This window comes from Erpetoichthys calabaricus, chromosome 12 (assembly GCF_900747795.2).
Source record: "Erpetoichthys calabaricus chromosome 12, fErpCal1.3, whole genome shotgun sequence".
NCBI classification, from domain to species: domain Eukaryota; kingdom Metazoa; phylum Chordata; class Cladistia; order Polypteriformes; family Polypteridae; genus Erpetoichthys; species Erpetoichthys calabaricus.
This window is the reverse complement of record NC_041405.2, coordinates 134,193,616-134,214,233: the sequence shown is the minus strand read 5'-3', so window position 1 is coordinate 134,214,233 and position 20,618 is coordinate 134,193,616. Positions and strand designations below refer to the sequence as shown.

General features: G+C 43.3%; 1 protein-coding gene across 3 annotated transcripts; it reads right to left on the bottom strand.

Moving 5' to 3' along the window:
• Positions 1–683: 683 nt before the first annotated feature.
• On the bottom strand, positions 684–19,993 carry malt2 (MALT paracaspase 2). 3 transcript variants are annotated; one of them, XM_028816289.2, is made up of 17 exons: positions 19,450–19,993; positions 18,584–18,750; positions 17,782–17,948; positions 11,817–11,947; positions 11,371–11,521; positions 11,069–11,250; positions 9,687–9,783; positions 9,548–9,604; positions 9,433–9,474; positions 9,148–9,351; positions 8,878–9,055; positions 8,649–8,723; positions 8,439–8,566; positions 8,204–8,353; positions 2,969–3,126; positions 2,739–2,876; positions 684–2,176 (listed from the first exon to the last, which is right to left on the bottom strand). In XM_028816289.2, the coding sequence occupies exons 2-17, from the start codon at positions 18,718–18,720 to the stop codon at positions 1,748–1,750; spliced, it is 2,424 nt and encodes an 807-aa protein (XP_028672122.1). In that variant the 5' UTR covers positions 18,721–18,750; positions 19,450–19,993; the 3' UTR covers positions 684–1,747. The 3 variants fall into 3 exon arrangements, with proteins under 3 accessions (XP_028672122.1, XP_028672121.1, XP_051790601.1); XM_028816288.2 differs by having other exon boundaries at positions 19,456–19,993; XM_051934641.1 differs by lacking the exons at positions 17,782–17,948; positions 19,450–19,993 and having other exon boundaries at positions 18,584–18,716.
• Between the last annotated feature and the right edge of the window lie 625 nt (positions 19,994–20,618).

The following is a 20,618-nucleotide window of genomic DNA, read 5'->3' as shown; positions in this document are numbered from 1 at the left end:
AACAGAAGCAACCTTTTTATGTTGTCATTTTTTTCATTTTGGCAGAAACATGGTATGTTTTTTGTATGTAGATTCGCACCTTGTCAGTCGGTTAATGGCTTTAAGTACATGGGCAGGATGGAGTAAAGGTGGGTTGAGATACTATTTGACCTGTGAGCCAGTTCCCTGAGAAGTGACAACAGGTAGCCAAAATAAACTGACGATAAACCAAAAAATTCTTCAATGCAAGTGTGGAGCAGTGGTCCTCTTAAAAGGGAACTTCATTAAAGTCTGTGCATCATATTCCTCACTTTTGAGGTTTAGTGACTTTGCCATGTCAACACACATTATAATAACAGCTAGGTGATATGAATTACTGTGCATCATTTAGTTGCTTCGGCTGCATTTCCTTACTTGATCACGTGTGTACCCAAGATATCTCATTATTATTAAATCTGAAAATATCTGAAATTCAAGACATTTCGGATTAGGGGTACTCAACTTGTATGGTAAAAAAAAGGGGTCTGAAGTTAACCCTATGTGTCACAATCACAGATCGGAGTTTCTGTAACAATTTATCTCCTATTCTCACTTTATTTAATTTATGCTTTCAGCTCCAACCTGACCTAAATTCCGTAACATGGGCAAAGAAGAAAATATTTTTACGTAATTACAATAAAGCAGTCATTTGTATTTATTAAAAAAAAATAAAAATAAAAAAGTTTGTTTCCCCAGCAATGTCATTTTTTAGGAGTAGCTATCTTTGTTTTAGTTGTATCACACACCAAAAGTTTAGTGCTTCTCTGGAAAGCCTGTGAGGAAAAATCCAGTTAGTCCTGATACCAGTCGTGATGTGCGTGAGGTTCATCTGAAAGGGCCAAGTTCTTCTGTTCCATGCCTTCAGTCTTCTTCATCACTTCCCTGGCTGCTTTCTTTGTTTTATGCAACTTATTCATGTCCTTCACTGGTGTATATACAGTATCAAAGTCAGCAATATTGTGTTACTAAGCTTCTTCTAACATATGTGTGTTTACCAGTAGTAACTGGGTTATGTGGTGCAGTATGGTGCTTTCTGTACCAATTATCTAGCACAAAATGTGGGTTGGGAGAGTGAGGGTCAGCAGGGTCCTGCTTTACTGAGAATGTTGGCTTCACCCTGATTGGCACTGGAGTCTTCATTGCCCCTTTTCACTTCAGGCCCCACAAAGACAGCTCTGTCAGAGCTAAGCCCTCACAGACAATGCAAGCCGGGGTGGTGTGTGGAGTGGCCTCCTTCAGAACTCCAGGGTGCACATCTATGTGACACACCCGGTTACAAATTAACTGCAAAATCTATTATTTCAGTCCCACTAATGGGGTTCATGGGTCGGAAGAGACAGGCCAGTTCAGGGAAAGCCAGCGGAATTAATTGGGGCAGACGAGAGAAACCTTTTCTGTGGGACACAGCTTTGATTTGCACAACATAATTGGATTCAGAGCAGGCAGCTTGGTTAGCAGGCGCCAGGATTCCACACAGCTGCTTAGCACTCCCTCCTGCGTATACCGACTGTTTGCAGGTCAAAGGGGCAGCAAGGCAGTGTCTCGAAAGAGTATCAAGGTGACACCTCATGGTGAGAGTGTAGCATTGCACCCAAAGCATCAAAATAGCTGGTGCCTGCTTCTCCCAAGACGCACATGGCTGGCAGTGTTAATGCAGTGCAGCAGATACACACATACATCAAGAGATAATAAAAACTCTGCCTGGTGAAGTGAAGGGGTAGGAATCGGGCTAACAAGAGCTGAAGTTCATTTTGTTTTGGAAGTGAACCGAAATGTCATTCACATTGTCACATGAGTAACGAGCACCAGAGGTCAAGTCCTGTGGATTTTCGGACAGAGGCAGTGGTCTCTCCAGGAGTGTCTCCTCTGGCAGACTCATTGTCCCTGGAGTGGTGGGGCATGAAAGCTCACCAGGGTTGGAGTAGTAAGACCAGCATGTGGATTCTGAGCCCAAGGAAGAGCTGCTTGATCCCCTGAAGCCCCAGTCAGGGGACTGCAGCTCAGAAGGTGCAGAGAGTGGAGAGGGAGGAGGAGGGCAGCGGTGAAGACCCAGTTTGGCCACCAGAGGCTTTCCTATACTGACCGTCTTTTTTTCCTCCACGAATTCATCCATCTCTTGGTATTGATACTGCAGACAGACAGTAAAGCTCAGGTCCCTCTGTACAAAACAAAAACCAGAAAGCAGTGAGCATCAGTAGAGATGGTGCTAGAATTCAGTTTTACCCTGAACCAAGACATTTCACTATCAATTCACCTAATTTCAAAGTCCAAACATTAATACTCAATGCTCTCAGCAGTGTTCTTTCCTTCCACCATGAAGCTTGGCTACCATTAAGTGCCCCAACCTCCCAGTCCAGCCACTGACTCCCACTACTTCAGTCACTTCACATCCTAGCTCACCCAATCACCCCCAGTGTCACTAACTCATTTCTTCACCTAACACAGGTAGTGACTGTGATTATCACTTATTCAGCAGATGATTCCCAGTGTTGCTAAACCAAAAAACCTCATACCTCAACCTTAACCCCCCTTGTCACTAAATCAGTGCACTTGTTAGCACACGCAGTCTCTCACAGAGATACGTCATCTTATTTCCCAGCCAAACTTGAAACTCGAAGTCACACCACTATTGATATCTATTGCATTTCTGTCTCAATTTCACAGAAGCTATCCTCCCACCCTGCACCACTTTAGGTAAGAGTAAGATGATATGTCCAGACCTGGAGTTTCTGCAGGCCACACAGCCGAGTGTACAGACTTGATGATTCAGGGAACTGGAAGCTGTCTAGTGTGATCAAGAGGCTTCCTGTGTCCTCTGGACTCTCCTTATTAGTCATCTTAATATCAATATCCATGTCCTACCAAGCACCATAAAACAAGGGTTAATTCATCTTACAGCTAAGGGGCATGGCAACCCTGTTGAAGTGCCCCTGAAGTTTCAGCTACTCACTTCAGATAAGTCAGTAATGCGTGCTTCACAGAGAGTGAGATTCTTTGGCTTCTCCAGGATACGAGTAAAGATAATCATTATATTGGAGAACTCCGCAGCAAAGCCCAGCTGCACTCGAACACCACATTCAAATGTCAGGAGACGGCTGTCTGGAAGGACTGGAAGCAGGAGAAATGGGGGGTAAAGACCATTAGAGATTGAACCCATGTTCCAATTGCCTGCCTGCAATGCCTCCATCTGCTAACCCAACATGGTTCTAAACATTAGAACACTCTAGACAAGAACAGGCCATTCAGCCCAACAAAGCTCGTCAGTCACATCCACTTATTTCTTCCAAAAAAACATCAAATTGAGTTTTAAAAGTCCCTAAAGTCTTACTGTGTACTACACTACTTGGTAGCTTATTCCAAGTGTCTATCGTCTATAATGAAAAACTTCCTAATGTTTGTGTGAAATTTCCCCTTAACAAGTTTCCAACTGTGTCCCCGTGTTCTTGATGAACTCATTTTAAAATAACAGTCTTGATCCATTGTACTTATTCCCTTCATAATTTTAAACACTTCAATCATGTCACCTCTTAATCTGCTTTTGCTTAAACTGTAAAGGCTCAGCTCTTTTAATCTTTCCTCATAATTCAACCCCTGTAGCCCTGACTCAGCCCTGTTGCTCTACTCTGGACCTTTTGTAGCGCTGCTATGTCCTTTTTGTAGCCTGGAGACCAAAACTGCACACAGGACTCCAGATGAAGCCTCACCAGTGTGTTATAAAGCTTGAGCAGAACATCCTTAGACTTGTACTCCACACATCAAGGCGCTGTATAACCTGACATTCTGTTAGCCTTCTTAATGGCTTCTGAACACTGTCGGGAAGTTGATAGCTTAGAGTCACTATGACTCCTAAATCCTTCTCATAAGGTGTACTATCTATTTTAAGACAGCCATTGTGTATTCAAACCTAACATTTTTACTTCCTATGTGTAATACTTTACATTTACTGACATTAAATTTCATCTGCCCAAGCCTGTATGCTTTTCAAGTCCTTCTGTAATTTATCTCACAATGTATCTCCAAAAATGGAATCAAAATTCAATGCGATCTTGAAGAAAAGATAATTCCAAATACAATGGACCCTTGACATATGAACTCAATTCGTTCGCGAGGGCTGGTTGTAACTCAAGTTGGTTGTAAGTCAAGACTATTTTTCCCATAAGAAATAATGGAAATGCCCTTAATGTGTTCCGAACCTCCCACAGCAACACTTACTTAACTTTTTTTAATAAAAAAGGGTTGTATAATGTGCATAATTTACCAAAAACACCAATACTTTTTCTAATGTACTAACCAAAAAGTTATAAAAAGTGCCTAGCCTACCAGAAACAACAGTTTCATACTGTATTCACCAATTAAGTTGACATCTTTGGCTTGCAGGAAGGAAGGAAGGAGGAGGAGAATGAAATGGAAGGTGGTTATTGTTTGGAAGGAGTTTCCTTATACAAATCTTTTCTTTGTAAAATTGTCGAGATGGTGGATTTCGACATGCTGTACATATTAGCGAGATCGGTCACATGAATGCCACTCTCATATTTCCACACAATTTCCTTCTTCGTTTCGATTGTGATCGCTTTCTTTACCTTCGTTACCTTCTCTTCCTTCCTTAGCAATTATCAAAATAAATTATATAATTCACTCCACTGACTAAAATTACGTCCACAAACACATGTATCTGGGCTCCGACTGACGCTTACAAACGCTCTCGGCTGTTTGTTTACAATCACACAAGCAGATACACGTGACCACATTCGGGTCGTAACGCAAGATGTTGGTCGTAATTCAAAACAAAAATTTTGGTCGTAAGCCAAGTTGTTCACATGTCAGGCCGGTCGTATATCAAGGGTCGACTGTATTGTTTTTACAGAAGCTTTAAAGTGAAAGTGCAAATAATGAAATTGAAACAATTCCAAAGAAGAAAAAAAAAACCAAAACACGGGTTGGCGAGCAAAGCAAGCAGGGCCTAGTTTATATATATAAAAAACAGCAATGGCCCTAGCACTGAACCCTGCTGGACACCACTCTTAACATCGGCCAGTTCTGATGAGGTTCCTCACACCATCACCCTCTGCTTCCTGTGTCTGAGCCAATTCTGCACCCATCTAAAAACATCACCCTGAACTCCCACTTCTTTTAGTTTGATGCCCAACCCCTCATGAAGCATCTTATCAAATGCTTGAAAGTCCACATAAATAATATCATATGCTCTACTTTGATCGTATCCTTTTGTTGCCTCCTCATAGAATTCCAGCATGTTAGTAAAACACGACCTCCCTCTTCTGAACCCATAAAAAATGCATCTGTTCACTCTCACTTGGCATCATAGCCTTCCCTCCATTGCATTTTACTTAGGACTTCTGTTCTTTTAGGCCAAACAGCAGCAGCAGGTCCTGACTTATGCTGCAATTGTTTTTTTTTATTAATTGAATAAGTAACAAATAATAACTAAAGCATAATTCAGACAAAATATAATCAATACGGTATTATTAATATTATGTTTAAAAAACGTCCATCAAACTGAGCACTCACCCCTCTCCTATGTGGTTCAGAGTGCTATTTGACAAGAGAACCCCATCCGAAATGGCTCCCCATGTATATTGAGACATCAAAAAATATTTACCCGAGTCCCCTTCATGTATATTTTAGAATAGCACAAATGAAATTCTTCCAAATGTTCAAAAAAAAAAAAAAAAGTGTTCTACACAGAGAGATTTTAATCTTTTCCTGTTCTGGATTATATAAGATATCACTTTCCCAGTGAGTTATACACTCACCAGCCTCTTTATTAGGTACACTTCTTCAACTGCTTGGTAACACAAATATCTACTCAGTTAATTACGTGGCAGCAATTCAATGTATTTAGTAATGTAGACATTGTCAAGATGACCTGCTGAAGTTCAAACCGAGCATCAGAATGGGGAAAGAAGAAGATTTAAGTGGCTTTGAATGTGGCATGGTTGTTTGTGTCACACAGGCTGATCTGAGTATTTCAGAGACTGCTGATGTACTGGGATTTTCACAAATAACCATCTCTAGGGTTTACAGAGGATGGTCCAAAAAAGGGAAAATATCCAGTTAGTGGCAGTTCCCGGGGCGAAAATCCCATTTTGATTCCAGAAGTCAGATGAGAATGGCCAGACTGGTTCAAGCTGATAGGAAGGCAACCGTAACTCAAATAACCACTCGTTACAACCAAGATATGGAAAATAGCATCTCTGAACACACAACATGTTGAACCTTGAAGCAGATGGTCCACAGAAGCAAGAGACCACACCAGGTGCCACTCCTGTCAGCTAAGAACAGACAACTGAGGCTACAATTTACGCTGGTTCACCCAAATTGGACAATAGAAGATTGGAAAGATCTTTTCTGGTCTGATGAGTCTCAATTTCTACTACAACATTTGGATGGTAAGGTCAGAATTTGGCATCAACAACATGAAAGTGTGGATCCATCCTGCCTTGTATTAATGGTTCAGGCTGGTGGGGGTGGTGTAATACCATGAGGAATATTTTCTTGGCACACTTTGGGTCCCTTAGTACAATTTGAGCGTTGTTTAAATGCCACAGCCTACCAGAGTGTGGCGCAGTGGTAGTGCTGCTGCTTTGCAGTAAGGAGACTGTGGAAGATTGTGGGTTCGTTTCCCGGTTCCTCCCTGTGTGGATAGAGCTTTGAGTACTGAGAAAAGCGCTATATAAATGTAATGAATTATTATTATTATTATTATTGTTGCTGACCATGTTCATCCTTTTATGACCACAGTGTACCCACCTTCTGATAGCTAAGTCCAGCAGTATAACACACCATGTGACAAAGCTCAAATCATCTCAAACTGGTTTCTTGAACATGACAATAAGTTCACTATACTCAAATGGCCTCCACAGTCACCAGATGTCAATCCAATAGAGCACCTTTGGGATGTGGTGGATTTGGAGATTCACATCATGGATGTGCAGCTGACTAATCTGCAGCAACTGCGTGATGCTATCATATCAATATGGACCAAAATCCCTGATGATTGTTTCCAGCACCTTGTGAGAATTCCAGCAGTTCTGAAGGCAAAAGGGGGTCCAACCAGGTGCTAGCAACGTGTACCTAATAAAATGGTCAGTGAGTGTATATGTTAAGCATTGGGATGATTTTAAATCCAAGGCTGTCTGACAGCAAACATTTTAACCCAAAATGGTCAGAATGAGGGCGGCACGGTGGCGCAGTGGGTAGCGCTGCTGCCTCGCAGTTGGGAGATCTGGGGACCTGGGTTCGCTTCCCGGGTCCTCCCTGCGTGGAGTTTGCATGTTCTCCCCGTGTCTGCGTGGGTTTCCTCCGGGCGCTCCGGTTTCCTCCCACAGTCCAAAGACATGCAGGTTAGGTGGATTGGCGATTCTAAATTGGCCCTAGTGTGTGCTTGGTGTGTGGGTGTGGGTGTGTTTGTGTGTGTCCTGCGGTGGGTTGGCACCCTGCCCAGGATTGGTTCCCTGCCTTGTGCCCTGTGTTGGCTGGGATTGGCTCCAGCAGACCCCCGTGACCCTGTGTTCGGATTCAGCGGGTTGGAAAATGGATGGATGGTCAGAATGAAGATCATTCCTACATCATATGACACAGCAAGTCAGCAATGACACAATTTGATCTTGTTCTGAATACATTTCTGACAAATATAAATGAGATATATGTGAGTGGTGTGAAATTGGCAGCTATAGATTGGTGAGGAATTTAATTTATCAATGGGTGAATTCCACTCTTACATCAAACTGAAAATATTGAAGGATCAGTTCCCATAATTTACAAAGGTATCCTGTGTTTTAAAAGATATCACAACATCAAATACTGAAAGCAAAACCCCAAACAGATATTCAAAAATTTCACATTTTTGTTCAATAGACAAAGTGCTACGTAAGTAATTGATGTGATTTATGATAATGATAACAACTCCAAAATACACAAATTCACACATGATTTAAATTGCGTCACAAAAAAATAAACCAGTGGGTCATTATGAACCTTGCCACTATTAAAAACAGCCAGTAAAGTTTCAGAGTACCAGAGGGGGCAAAATTAAAAACTGACTTGCATTCTCTCCATTTCCTCCACACTTTTTCTACATTCACTTGTAAGAATATAAGTGGCGTGTGCGCCCCCTGCTGGTTAAAAAAAAATGTAAAAAGTGAATAAAAGTTGCCTTGCGACTTACCATGAGCAATGCTCCACTGCAGAGTTCTAGCTGAGTATTCCTCCTCACAGTTCAGGAGCTTAATGGGATCAGAAAGGGTACGTCTCTCAGACAGGTTGCTACGCAGTTCCAGTGCTTGCCGGCCCCTTGCAATAGGGCAGCGTCCCATGTCTACCGGCATCAAATAAATGGACATTAATCTCAGTCTTACTGTAAAAGTGCTCTAAGGCATAAGTAAGAAGTAGGAACTGTGTACCTTCGGCTACTTTGTCCAGCATGACTGTCACCTTCTCATTTTCCAAGAGCCTTTGCTTCAGAAAATCCATGAAGATGCCATTGGACAGATTTCCTTTGCATACTTCATAAGCTTCAGCATCAGCGCACCTAGCACAGTAGCATGAGGTTAGACCTGCACAAGTCACCCCATCAGCCATCTTCAAATGACCAGCATAAGTCTGATACTCACGTGGCATAACCAAACACAATGTTGGCTGTGACCTTCAGAGTCCCTGGCCGTGGAATGACCTCATCATTCATGTTCCTAAAACAGTCCAAAGTTAGGGTTGAAAAAAAGCCCTCCACTGACACACCCTCCTGCATATTTCTGGTATGCTGTTTTGTCTATGCCAGGCCTAAATCTACAGCATGTCTATTACAGAGAAATTGTGCCCAAATGTTTACAGCCTGTAACGTACCGCTTGCGACACATGTCCAGCAGAAAAATGTTGAGGCCAGTCTGACGCTCCTGCATTTGATGTAGGATCTCCTGCACCCACAAACAATGGTCGAGAGTGTAGGAAGAGGGAGCATCAATAGGAACCATGAAGCTATTACCAAAGTTCTCATATCCATGGCCTGCATAATACAGCAGCCCTGGAAAATACAAATGGAAGCTGCTGTGTGGTAGTGGCAAGACAGAGCAACACCTTTTGGAAAGCTGAGGGGTGTGGACCTCTGGAACTTACCATAAACACCTCTGTCGAGCAGCAACAGGAACTCCCTGACAGCACACTGCATCTCCCGATGATTAAGGTCCAGAAGTGAGACGACTTTAAAGTCCAACTGGCGTAGCAGATTGGCTAACTCATGCACGTCAGCCATGGGTGCTTGGAGGCGCCGGTGGAACTTGTAATTCATGTTGCCAATGAGAAGCGCTACCTTGTCTGTCGCTGAAGAAGACAAGAGAAGCAAAATAAAACCAGAGAAGAAAACAACCCCATTGTGAAATCTCATTCCATTCTGACACCTACCATAGAAGTGGCACTGCAATTTTTCCTTAGATGCCTGGAATCCTGGAAAGGATAGCAATGTCAAAGTGAGTGGGGCCTACTTTATGAGAGACCTCATACCCCACCTTCTATGTACCTATGTCTGGCTCTTCTTGCTCCTCTCCCCATAATGGTCCATTGGAAAGACTAGGCCCTGCACAGATAGGACAATTGAACATTGATGCTTGACATATTGAGTATCTCACTAAGCAAAGCCCTGCTTCCAATAGCCTCACCGATTTCCACAAGAACCTCCTCACTCCATAACTCTTGAAAGAGGTTGTATACCCGGCATCTGTACTGCCCTCTGTCTGCTGTTGTCACAGAGTTAATCTGAAAAATAAGAGAGTAGCTTGGCAGGAGTAGGTAAGTTTCAGCAAGTAGATGCTTAACTGGAGTTGTATGTTGAGATGATCTGGTCAGAGAGACACTGGGGGGACAAGGACCCCTCTTGGGATGAGAGGTGACAAAGCTACACAGGAATTAATCCAAGAAGTGAAGTGTCTGTGTGGCGTACTTAGAGACTGTATTGGGGTACATCTCAAGCGTGTATTGGGAAGTTCAGGGGCGAAAAGATGGTCGAGATGTTTGTGAATTGGATACATGCTGCTGGTCATTGGCTGAACTTTAAAATTTCATCAGGATGTACTGAGGAGAACTAGAGGCCTAACTTGATGGACAAGATATGCTTAATTTTAATATCCCTGGTGGGTTATGATTGGTAAATTGCATAAAATGTCTTCTAAGAATAACCCTTCTAAACATCTGCCAAAGCCAAATCGAGAGAGACAACGTAGCTTACTTCACCTGGGAGAGACAGACACGGGCTCTGACGTAGGCCTGAGGAGACAGGGACTCCATTGAAAGAAAAGACTGGACAAGCACACAGTGTACATCAGGCTTTAGCAGAACTGCGAGGCCAGCAGGGAAATCTCCTCGTATTCATCTGACTCAATCAAAACTGCAACATTTTACTCTTCTGTTTTTGCAATACCAGCTGGTGATGATACACCCCAAGAACTAGCTGAAGAGTGCCCAAAATGGTGTTCTTCATAGTGCTACAGCAGGTACAGTAATGCAACATGTTTAATCACCAGACACAATAGTGCTATTCAGAACAGATAAGATCTAACCAATTAGACATTCTGTTTTTGTGAAGCTCGTATTCAATAACGTGGACATGGTATACTTGTCAGTTTTGTTATTATACTATTTTCAATCCATATGATGTAGTAGAGTGCATAATTCCAGATACTGATTAACTTTTAATTGTTTAGAGGAGGGATATCTTGTTTTACTTTTTTCTTAACAACAAACCACTTACTCTGTTCATTTATTAATGCCAAATATGTTCTGAGATTTTTTCAAGTAAGGAAGTCAGAAGTTTCAAAGTGAGGTAGTTAGACAAGGTATGGTAATTGTACTTACTAAACATGATGCCAGGGAGTGGATTGGCGCATGCAAGTAAGAATTTCTCTGTACATGTGACAGTAATGACTGAGGAATTTGGGTATCTCAGAGACACAGTCAAAGAATAATATACTACAAGAGAGGAGAGGTGACACAGGGACACCGCGTGGCTGATGTGGGGTAGATAATTGCCTTGGCACTCCCTTACCCGCAGTCGAGTGTGCTTTTCCTGAGGAAGTGACGCTTTATTACAATACCACTGATACTGGGGAGGGGGGTTCCCAAAAGCCACACACTCCAGTACGAGTACATCTCCCTCACACAGTGAATGTGATGTCGGCTGCTTCTGGATGTACAAGCCTGATGTCACTGATGGCTGGAACCCACCGGCTGCAAAGAAAGTGATGAAGACTTGAAGGAGCCAGCTTGGCATTGACCTTTAATGTTTCCATATTCTGTAACAATATGGTTGGCCAACCTCACAGCACCTTTTTACAAATGTTAACTTACCTGGGGTTGGACTGTCTGCTCTGATAACCTGCACCAGAGCCCACTGCGAGAAGACACACTGGTCTCCAAGATGAATTCGGCAGATGTAGTGTCCCTGGTCCTGAGCAATAAGGGGCCCAAGACAGAGCTCAGAAGCGGTGGCACCTGTGACCTACAGAGATAAGGCACTTTAGAAACAGGAGCTAATGGTGGTCTCCTCCCATAAATCCCCTCCCTGCCCACCTCACAGCACTTCCTTTGTCTATGCAAAGTAAAAAGAGAAGTTGTAAATCTGAAAAATCCCCATCGTCTGAATGACATGCATCTTACTGCAAGGGGTGGACTATGGTGATAAGAAATCAAGATTGCTGCATATCAGATGTTCTTAAGCAGCATTTCTAAGCTTACAAGAGAAGCAGGAATTAGCATCGGGCCCAACTTGTTTGACACAACACATGGCACCAAACCTCATCTTTTCCTTTGAACCACTGGTAGCTCAGGGATGGAGGCCCTTCTGCCTTGCAGCTTAATGAGATCCTGCTGCCCTCCAGACCAGACTGAGGCTGAGGCTGCTGCACCACTCTGATTGACTCCATAACTACAACAGAACAAGGGAACACAACATAACAATAGGTGAAAAAGGGGAGACGTGTGTGTGTGTGTGTGTGTGTAGCATTGGGTCACACTCAGGTATATTGACTTGGATTTGGTTTTTTTGCTGTTTTGAACTGCGAGTATACTTGCTGCTGGAGCAAGTGAATTTCCCCTTGGCATAAATGAAATTCTCTCTCTATTATATAGTGCCTTTCTTATCTATCTGCCTATCTACTATATAATGCCTTCTCTACTTATCTATCATGTAGTTCCTTTCTTATCTATCTATCTACAGTTAAAGTCAGAAGTTTCCATACCCTTAGGGTGAATTCTTTAAAACTCACTTTATAACCCCTGCACAGATTTTATACTAACAAACTATAAATTTGGCCTATCGTTGAAGACGTCTACTTCGTGCGGGGTAAAAGTAATTTTTTCTCACCATGTTCACAGAGTGTTTGACTTTTTATTGACCATATCACAATTCCAGTGGGTCACAGGTTTACGTACACTTTGTTAATATTTGGTTGCATTGTCTTTAAATTGTTTAACTTGAGCCAAACATTTTGGGTCGCCTTCCACCAGCCTCTTACAATAAGTTGCTGGAATTTTGTCCCATTCCTCCAGACAGAACTGGTGTAACTGGGACAGGTTCGCAGGCCTCCTTGCTCACACATGCTTTTTCAGTTCTGCGCACAAATTTTCCAATAGGATTGAGGTCAGGGCTTTGTGATGGCCACTCCACTACCTTGACCTTGTTGTCCTTAAGCCATTTTGCCACAACTTTGGAGGTCTGCTTGGGGTCATTGGCCATTTGGAAGACCTATTTGTGACTGAGCTTCAACTTCCTTGCTGAGCTCTTGAGATGTTGCTGCAGTCCATCTCCATAATTTTCCTTCCTCACGATGTCTTCTCTATTCTGTGAATTGCACCCGTCCCTCCTGCAGCAAAGCACCCCCACAACATGATGCTCTCACCCCCAAGCTTGACGTTTGGGATAGTGTTCTTTCGTCCTTTTTCCTCCAAATGTAATGATAGTCATTATAGCCAAACAGTTCGATCTTGGATTCATCATACCAGAGGACATTTCTCCAGAATGTAAGATCTTTGTCCCTAAGTGCCAATGTAAACTGCACTCTGGCTTTTTTATGGTGGCTCTGGAGCATTGTCTTCTCCTTGGCTGAGCAGCCTTTCAGGTTATGTCAATATCGGAGGACTTGTTTTACTGTAGATATAGAGACTTGTCTACCTGTTTCCTCCAGCGTCTTCACAAGGTTCTTTGCTGTTGTTCTGGGATTGATTTGCACTTTTCCTGCCAAAGTCCGTTCTTCTATAGGAGACACGATGCGTATTCTTTCTGAGCGTCTATGTGGTCCCATGGTGCTTATACTTGCATATTATTGTTTGTACTGATGAATGTGGAACCTTCAGGAGTTTGGAAATGGATGAATCTGATTTATGGTGGTTCATGAATTTTTGTCCCGATGTCTTGGCTGATTTCTTTTGATTTTCCCAATTATGTCAAGCAAAGAGCCAGTGAGTTTGATTGTAGGCCTTAACATACATCCACATGTCGACTCCAGTGAGGCTATTTGGCTATCAGAAGCTAATTGTCTGATTACCTAAAGGCTTGACATCGTTTTCTGGAATTTTCCAAGCTGTTTAAGCCCAGTTAACAAAGTGTATGCAAACTTGTGACCCACTGGAATTGTGATATGGTGAATAAAAAGTGAAACACTCTATCTGTGAACATTGGGGGGAAAAAATAACTTTGCCCTGTGGAAAGCAGATGTCTTAAATGATATACCAGATGTATAGTTTGTGAGTAGAAATGCTGTGGAGGGTTTGGTTATAAAGTGAGCTTTAAAGAATTCACCCCAAGTGTATTTAAATGTCTGACTTCAACTGTAAAAGCAGCGCATGACTGTTGACTCGACTCGACTAGACGTGAGGCCTGCGTCATCCTGTAGGGCTCCTTCGTGATCCTGAACATTCGGCAGTGCAGCACGAGTGCACAATGGCAGATGCTCAGCTCCTTGATTAAATCTTTTTACAGTGGGCCTGTTGATAGTGCCAGCCATTCCCTGCTTGTACTCGCCTGTCAGAAATTCTGTGGAGGGGTTATAAAGGGACTTTTAAAGAATTCACCCTAAGTGTATTTAAACTTCTGACTTCAAGTGTATCTTTCTCAATGCCATTCTGTCTTACGTTGTGCTTACCCATAATTACAGTGTCATTCCCATCTCTCTTTTATAGTTTCTTTCCGTCTATTTATTTCCAGCTCTCTGAGCCCACTCATAAGCCTTCATTATAAATCAGCTTAAGGGACAGAGCAGGGCCAACCTGGACTCTCCTTAACCCTTTCTGTCTCCATCTACTGTTTCCTCTATACCAGGGGTGGGCCGAAGTGGCTGCAGGTTTTCATTCCAACCCAATTGCTTACTTAGAAACCAATCCTTGCCAGTCTCAGACCTTATTTAATGTTATGGCTTGCTAGTCTGCAATGTAAGGTTCTTACATCGTAGATTTTTTCCTTTCCAAGGATATCATCCAAATGATTTGAAGCCTAAAATGTTTGATTTTCCAGTCTGTCACATGTTTCTGTTAAGTGTTCTATTAAATCAAACGGTGCATGATGAACACACAGAGATGTAAATGGAAACAAGTTAGATGGGAAACTGCTGGCTGCTTCATCATTTACATCTTATTGCTAAGAAAGAGCCATTAAACACTGAATGCACCTCTTTAAGATTGAAATAAGCAATTAAGGGTGGGGAACCTTAGAAAGTGAGACCACTAAAATGAAGCATCAAAATGTCACTTAAGCAATATGTGCTTCATCAGCAAGAATTGACTTCTCATAAAGAAACTGAGTTGGAACAAAAACCTGCAGCCACTGCGGCTCTCCAGGACCGACATTGCCCACCCTTGCTCTAGACCACAGATGTTGAACTCCAGGACTGGAGGGCCGCAGTGGCTGCAGGTTTTCATTCTAACCCTTTTCCCAATCGGCGACTAGTTATCACTGCTAATTAATTTCTTTTCCCTTCATTTTAATTGCCCTGTTTTTAAGGATTCAGTCCTCTGAATTTATTCTTCTCATCATTAAATGACAGCCAAACAGAAATGACACATGACATGAGCTGACTGATGATCAACATAACTCCAGTTCTTAAATCCTTACATTGGCTCCCGGTTAAGTTTAGGGCAGATTTCAAAATCCTTCTTTTAACATATAAAACATTAAATGGCCGAGGTCCAGCTTACTTGTCTGAACTTATCATGACTTACAAACCAGAGCGCACATTAAGATCTCAAGATGCCGGTCTGCTTATGGTTTCAAGGATTAATAAAATAACAGTGGGAGGTCGAGCTTTTAGTTACAGGGCCCCTAAACTGTGGAATGGTCTGCCTGCTACTATAAGAGATGCCCCTTCGGTCTCAGCTTTTAAATCCCGGCTGAAGACTCACTACTTCAGTTTAGCATACCCTGACTAGAGCTGCTGATTAACTGTACATACTGTACTTCTGTTGTTAGTCATTAGAACTAAAACATAAGTAACATGATAGTTAGAATTGGATACTAACCCTCACCTATTCTGTTTCTCTTCTCGGTACTCAAATGTGGCACTTGGTGCCACGGCCCACCTGCCAAGTTGTTTTGCCTGCCTAAGGTAAAGTCATCCCTGATGGAGGATCGCAGGAATCGTGAGAAAGAGGGGTCCTTTCATCAGATTGGCTGGCCCAGCACTGTTTCAGCTGTGGAATGGCCAAATGGGGGAGGCAGCTTGATGGATGAGGTCTCCAGGAGTCTAAAATTATCCAAATCTTATTATGTGATATCATCTACTGTTAAATTCTGCTCCGTACGTCTAAGAAATTTTTAATTTTTTATTGAGGATTTGTTTTGTTCTGTGTATTGTATTGTATTGACCCCCTTCTTTTGACACCCACTGCACGCCCAACCTACCTGGAAAGGGGTCTCTCTTTGAACTGCCTTTCCCAAGGTTTCTTCCATTTTTTCCCTACAAGGTTTTTTTTGGGGGGGAGTTTTTCCTTGTCTTCTTAGAGAGTCAAGGCTGGGGGGCTGTCAAGAGGCAGGGCCTGTTAAAGCCCATTGCGGCACTTCCTGTGTGATTTTGGGCTATACAAAAATAAACTGTATTGTATATTGTATATTGTATCAACTACTGTAAGTCAGGGCTTCACACTCCAACCAGGTTCTTAATGAGAAGCCGATTCTTGCTGTTAATTAAACCTGTTACTTAATTCCACAGCTTGCTGCTGCTCTCATTCTGATACAGCAGACATTTCCAAAACTGTTGATTTTCTATTTTTTCTAAGAACACCAACGTCAAAATGTTTTGGTGACCCGAGAGATCAATTTTGCCGAGACCATCACCTTTCTTTATTTTCAGATATTGTGTGATGGGCACAGGCGAGCTGGTCATGTGGAGGCTCATTTTGGGTCTCACTATTGTTTGGCTACTAATTAAAGAAAAAGAAACAACTATGGGGCCGGAGTCAAGTTCATTAAAACTAAAAGAAGTTAATTAGCAACCAAAATGGTCCCTAATTAAAAAGATGGTTAGAATGAAAATCTGCACCCATTGCGGCCCTCCAGGACCAGAGTTCGACACCCCTGCTCTATACCAGCAGCACCCTTTAGAGACGGGAGTAGATTCATACCTGGTGGCATGGATCGTGGACTATCTTACAGACAGACCTCAGTATGTGCATCTTGGGAACTGCAGGTCTGACATTGTGGTCAGCAACACAGGGGACTGTACTTTCTCCGGTCCTGTTCAGCCTATATACATCGGACTTCCAATACAACTCGGAGTCCTGCCACATGCAAAAGTTCGCTGATGACACTGCTATCATGGGCTGCATCAGGAGTGGGCAGGAGGAGGAGTATAGGGACCTAATGAATGACTTTGTTAAATGGTGCGACTCAAACCACCTACACCTGAACACCAGCAAAACCAAGGAGTTGGTGGTGAATTTTAGGAGGACCAGGCCCCTCATGGACCCCGTGATCATCAGAGGTGACTGTGTGAGGGTACAGACCTATAAATACCTGGGAGTGCAGCTGGATGATAAATTGGACTGGACTGCCAATACTGATTCTCTGTGCAAGAAAGGACAGAGCCGACTATACTTCCTTAGAAGGCTGGCGTCCTTCAACATCTGCAATAAGATGCTGCAGATGTTCTATCAGACGGTTGTGGCGAGCGCCCTCTTCTACGCAGTGGTGTGCTGGGGAGGCAGCATAAAGAAGAGGGACGCCTCACGCCTGGACAAACTGGTAAGGAAGGCAGGCTCTGTTGTTGGTACGGAGCTGGACAGTTTGACATCTGTGGCAGAGCGACGGGCGCTCAGCAGGCTCCTGTCAATCATGGAGAATCCACTGCATCCACTAAATAGTATCATCTCCAGACAGAGGAGCAGCTTCAGCGACAGACTGCTGTCACTGTCCTGCTCCACTGACAGACTGAGGAGATCGTTCCTTCCCCAAACTATGCGACTCTTCAATTCCACCCGGGGGGGTAAACATTAACATTATACAGTTATTGTCTGTTTTTACCTGCATTATTATCACTCTTTAATATTATTTATTGTATCAGTATGCTGCTGCTGGAGAATGTGAATTTCCCCTTGGGATTAATAAAGTATCTATCTATCTATCTATCTATCTATCTATCTATCTATCTATCTATCTATCTATCTATCTATCTATCTATCTATCTATCTATCTATCTATACTGTGTGGCACCTCTTAAGGCTCTCCAAGGAGAGCTGCTCCTCTTTAGCACTCTGTGTGTTGCTGTTCCTCACCTACATGTGTCAGGTACTGGGTGGCTTCAGTGTGCTCGGTGGCTTGAAGGCAGCGCAGCAGAAAACCCACAGAGCAGGCCCGGTCTGACAGTAAGCCTAGGAGCCTTCTGCTGGGGCTTCCTTCTGGAGACAAGACCTGGAGGGAGCAGCTGTCCAGCTCTTTGTCACTGCAACACACACAAAAGGAACAGTCAGGCAGCACTTCCAAAAGGAGACTCCTGGGCCTTCAGACTCGGCACAGCAGTTAAAATGAAGATGTCCAGCCTGCAAATATTAAGGATCTCGTTTCTGGCCAAACGTGTCACCACAGACACGAATAATGACAGGGCTCACACCACAAAATAAATAAAACCTCAACAAAGCCAGATACAATGTAGGTTATAAGAAAATATAAATGTATGATAAAACACTGGACAAATATTAGGATCTGGGGGAGATCCTACAAATGTTCAGACATCAGTTCATATTAAAAAGTGTTTAATATCAACTGTGCAATGAAAGTTTCGACTTTCCTGCAACCTGTTGAATTCCTTTAAGCAGGTTTGGTAAATTAATGGCTGCATACAGTAAGAAACATAATGAGAAAACAATCGGGCTTCAACCATGTTTTGAATGGTATTTTACGTTAAGTAAATGCACCCTCACACACAGATGCCCCCATACAGTGCCCACCAGATGTCCACCTTGGCCAGTTCTTTGTTAATTGGAGTATTCGGGCTGATGGAGCCTCACGGTCAGACCCAAGCAGACAGATATTGAACTTCAGTCAAGTCACCCAGAGGGGGCGTACGTGGCGCCTCACCTGAATCTGAAGCGGGGCTCGCTGCTCACAGTCCGCGCCAGCTTCTTCCAGCCACACACAGTGTTGTCTAAAATGTCAGCCAACCGGTTCAGGGTTCCTTTGTCCAGGTCGCGAAGCAGCAGGCCGGGGTCTGCCATGTCTCAGAGGACGCTATGAATCTTGTTCTTCTGGAAGGTAAAGTTGCAATGTAGTTTTAATTCCTTAATTTTGTAACGCGTCCCCGGACTACTACGAGCACATCACAACAGCAGTACATATATACTGGCGCCCAATTTAGAAACCTATCGTACCATTCGGATCATAGTTCCAGTACACCTGCTTAGGCCACATCCTCTACATTTCGCTCATACTTGTGGCAGTCCGCCCCTCTTCTAAATATTCGTGCCACTCAGTTTCCATCCGGGTACCCCTGCAGTGACACTCCGCATCAGATTCGTTGACCACAGTACAAGTGCCGCTCTCACCTCTGCCTATTTCTTCCAGAGACGCTTTTCTTCAAACTGATGCCACTCAACACAGACTCCACTTCTGTGCGGCTTGTTACGTGCTCCACTGAGACTGATCCAGTCGTGCCATTCATCCCTACCCCTGTACTCGGTGGGGTTCCGCTACTTACGCCACTGACTATTCTGCTTCTCGTTCGACCCTCATCTGATCTCGCTAAACGTTGTGCTATTCTGGCCCTCTTTGGTTTTATCACCCACTCCGCTCCTCGTTAGGAATTGTGCATCGCGTTTGTCTCCATAGAGGTTTTAATTGTACGTGCGACTTGCTGGATCCCACCCGCTCGGGTTACACTACTTGTTGCCCTAATCCCCACCGATAAAACCCCAGACCTTTGAGAAACCGCTGCTCCTGACACTTACTCTTACCGGAATGCGCTCTTCATGCCACTTTGACTTCGTTCTCCGTTTATGTCACTTGTCGCTCGTTGGATTTCGATTCTGGACCCCCACCCCCCTCCCCACCGCACTGTGCGACTCTTGCTGTCCGCTTTCACTTCCTAGTTTCTGTGTCGCAGTACCGCCTGGCGCCTTCACCTCGGCTTTTTTTTTGTTTGTGTTTTTGCATTTCAATCACCCGGCTTGTCACACGTCGTCAAACACTTCCTTTGTTTTCAACGAGCAGCAGCACACCCATCCACAATGCCCAGCCAGGACTGTCCAGAACAGTTACCAGGGCACATTTCGATGCGGCTGCCCTTAAAATAATAAACGATCAAGTCTATACAGCGTTACTTTTAAGCATATCTTGTTTTGAGGCGCTACTTCAATTCGTCCCCCCCAACAGTAAAAGATGAGCAGCTCATTGTGTCAGATAAATTTAAATCTCTTAAACTACTTGCTCATGAAGCTGGCCACCAGCTAAGTACAGTCATATGAAAAAGTTTGGGAACCCCTTTTAATTTTTTGGATTTTATTCATCATTGGCTGAGCTTTCAAAGTAGCAACTTCCTTTTAATATATGACATGCCTTATGGAAACAGTAGGACTTCAGCAGTGACATTAAGTTTATTGGATTAACAGAAAATATCCAATATGCATCATAACAAAATTAGACAGGTGCATAAATTTGGGCACCCCAACAGAGATATGACATCAATACTTAGTTATATTTACAAAAGGAGGCTCAACTGACGCCTCTAGATGCCTCCTATAGCCTTTGAGGAGTGTCTGGATTCTGGATGGAGGTATTTTTGACCATTCTTCATACAAAATCTCTCCAGTTCAGTTAAATTTGATGGCTGCCAAGCATGGACAGCCTGCTTCAAATCATCCCATAGATTTTCGATGATATTCAAGTCAGGGGACTGTGACGGCCATTCCAGAACATTACACTCCATGGGTGACGGGGCCTTCAGCTGTATAGCGCCCAGACTCTGGAATGACCTACCAAAATTAATCAGGTCAGCTGACTCCATGAATTCTTTTAAAAAACAACTCAAAACTCATCTGTTCAGGAAGGCTTTTAGCTCTACTTGACTTTATTACCCTTCTCTCAGTTTACTTCTCTGTCAAGATGCTCATGTAACCTG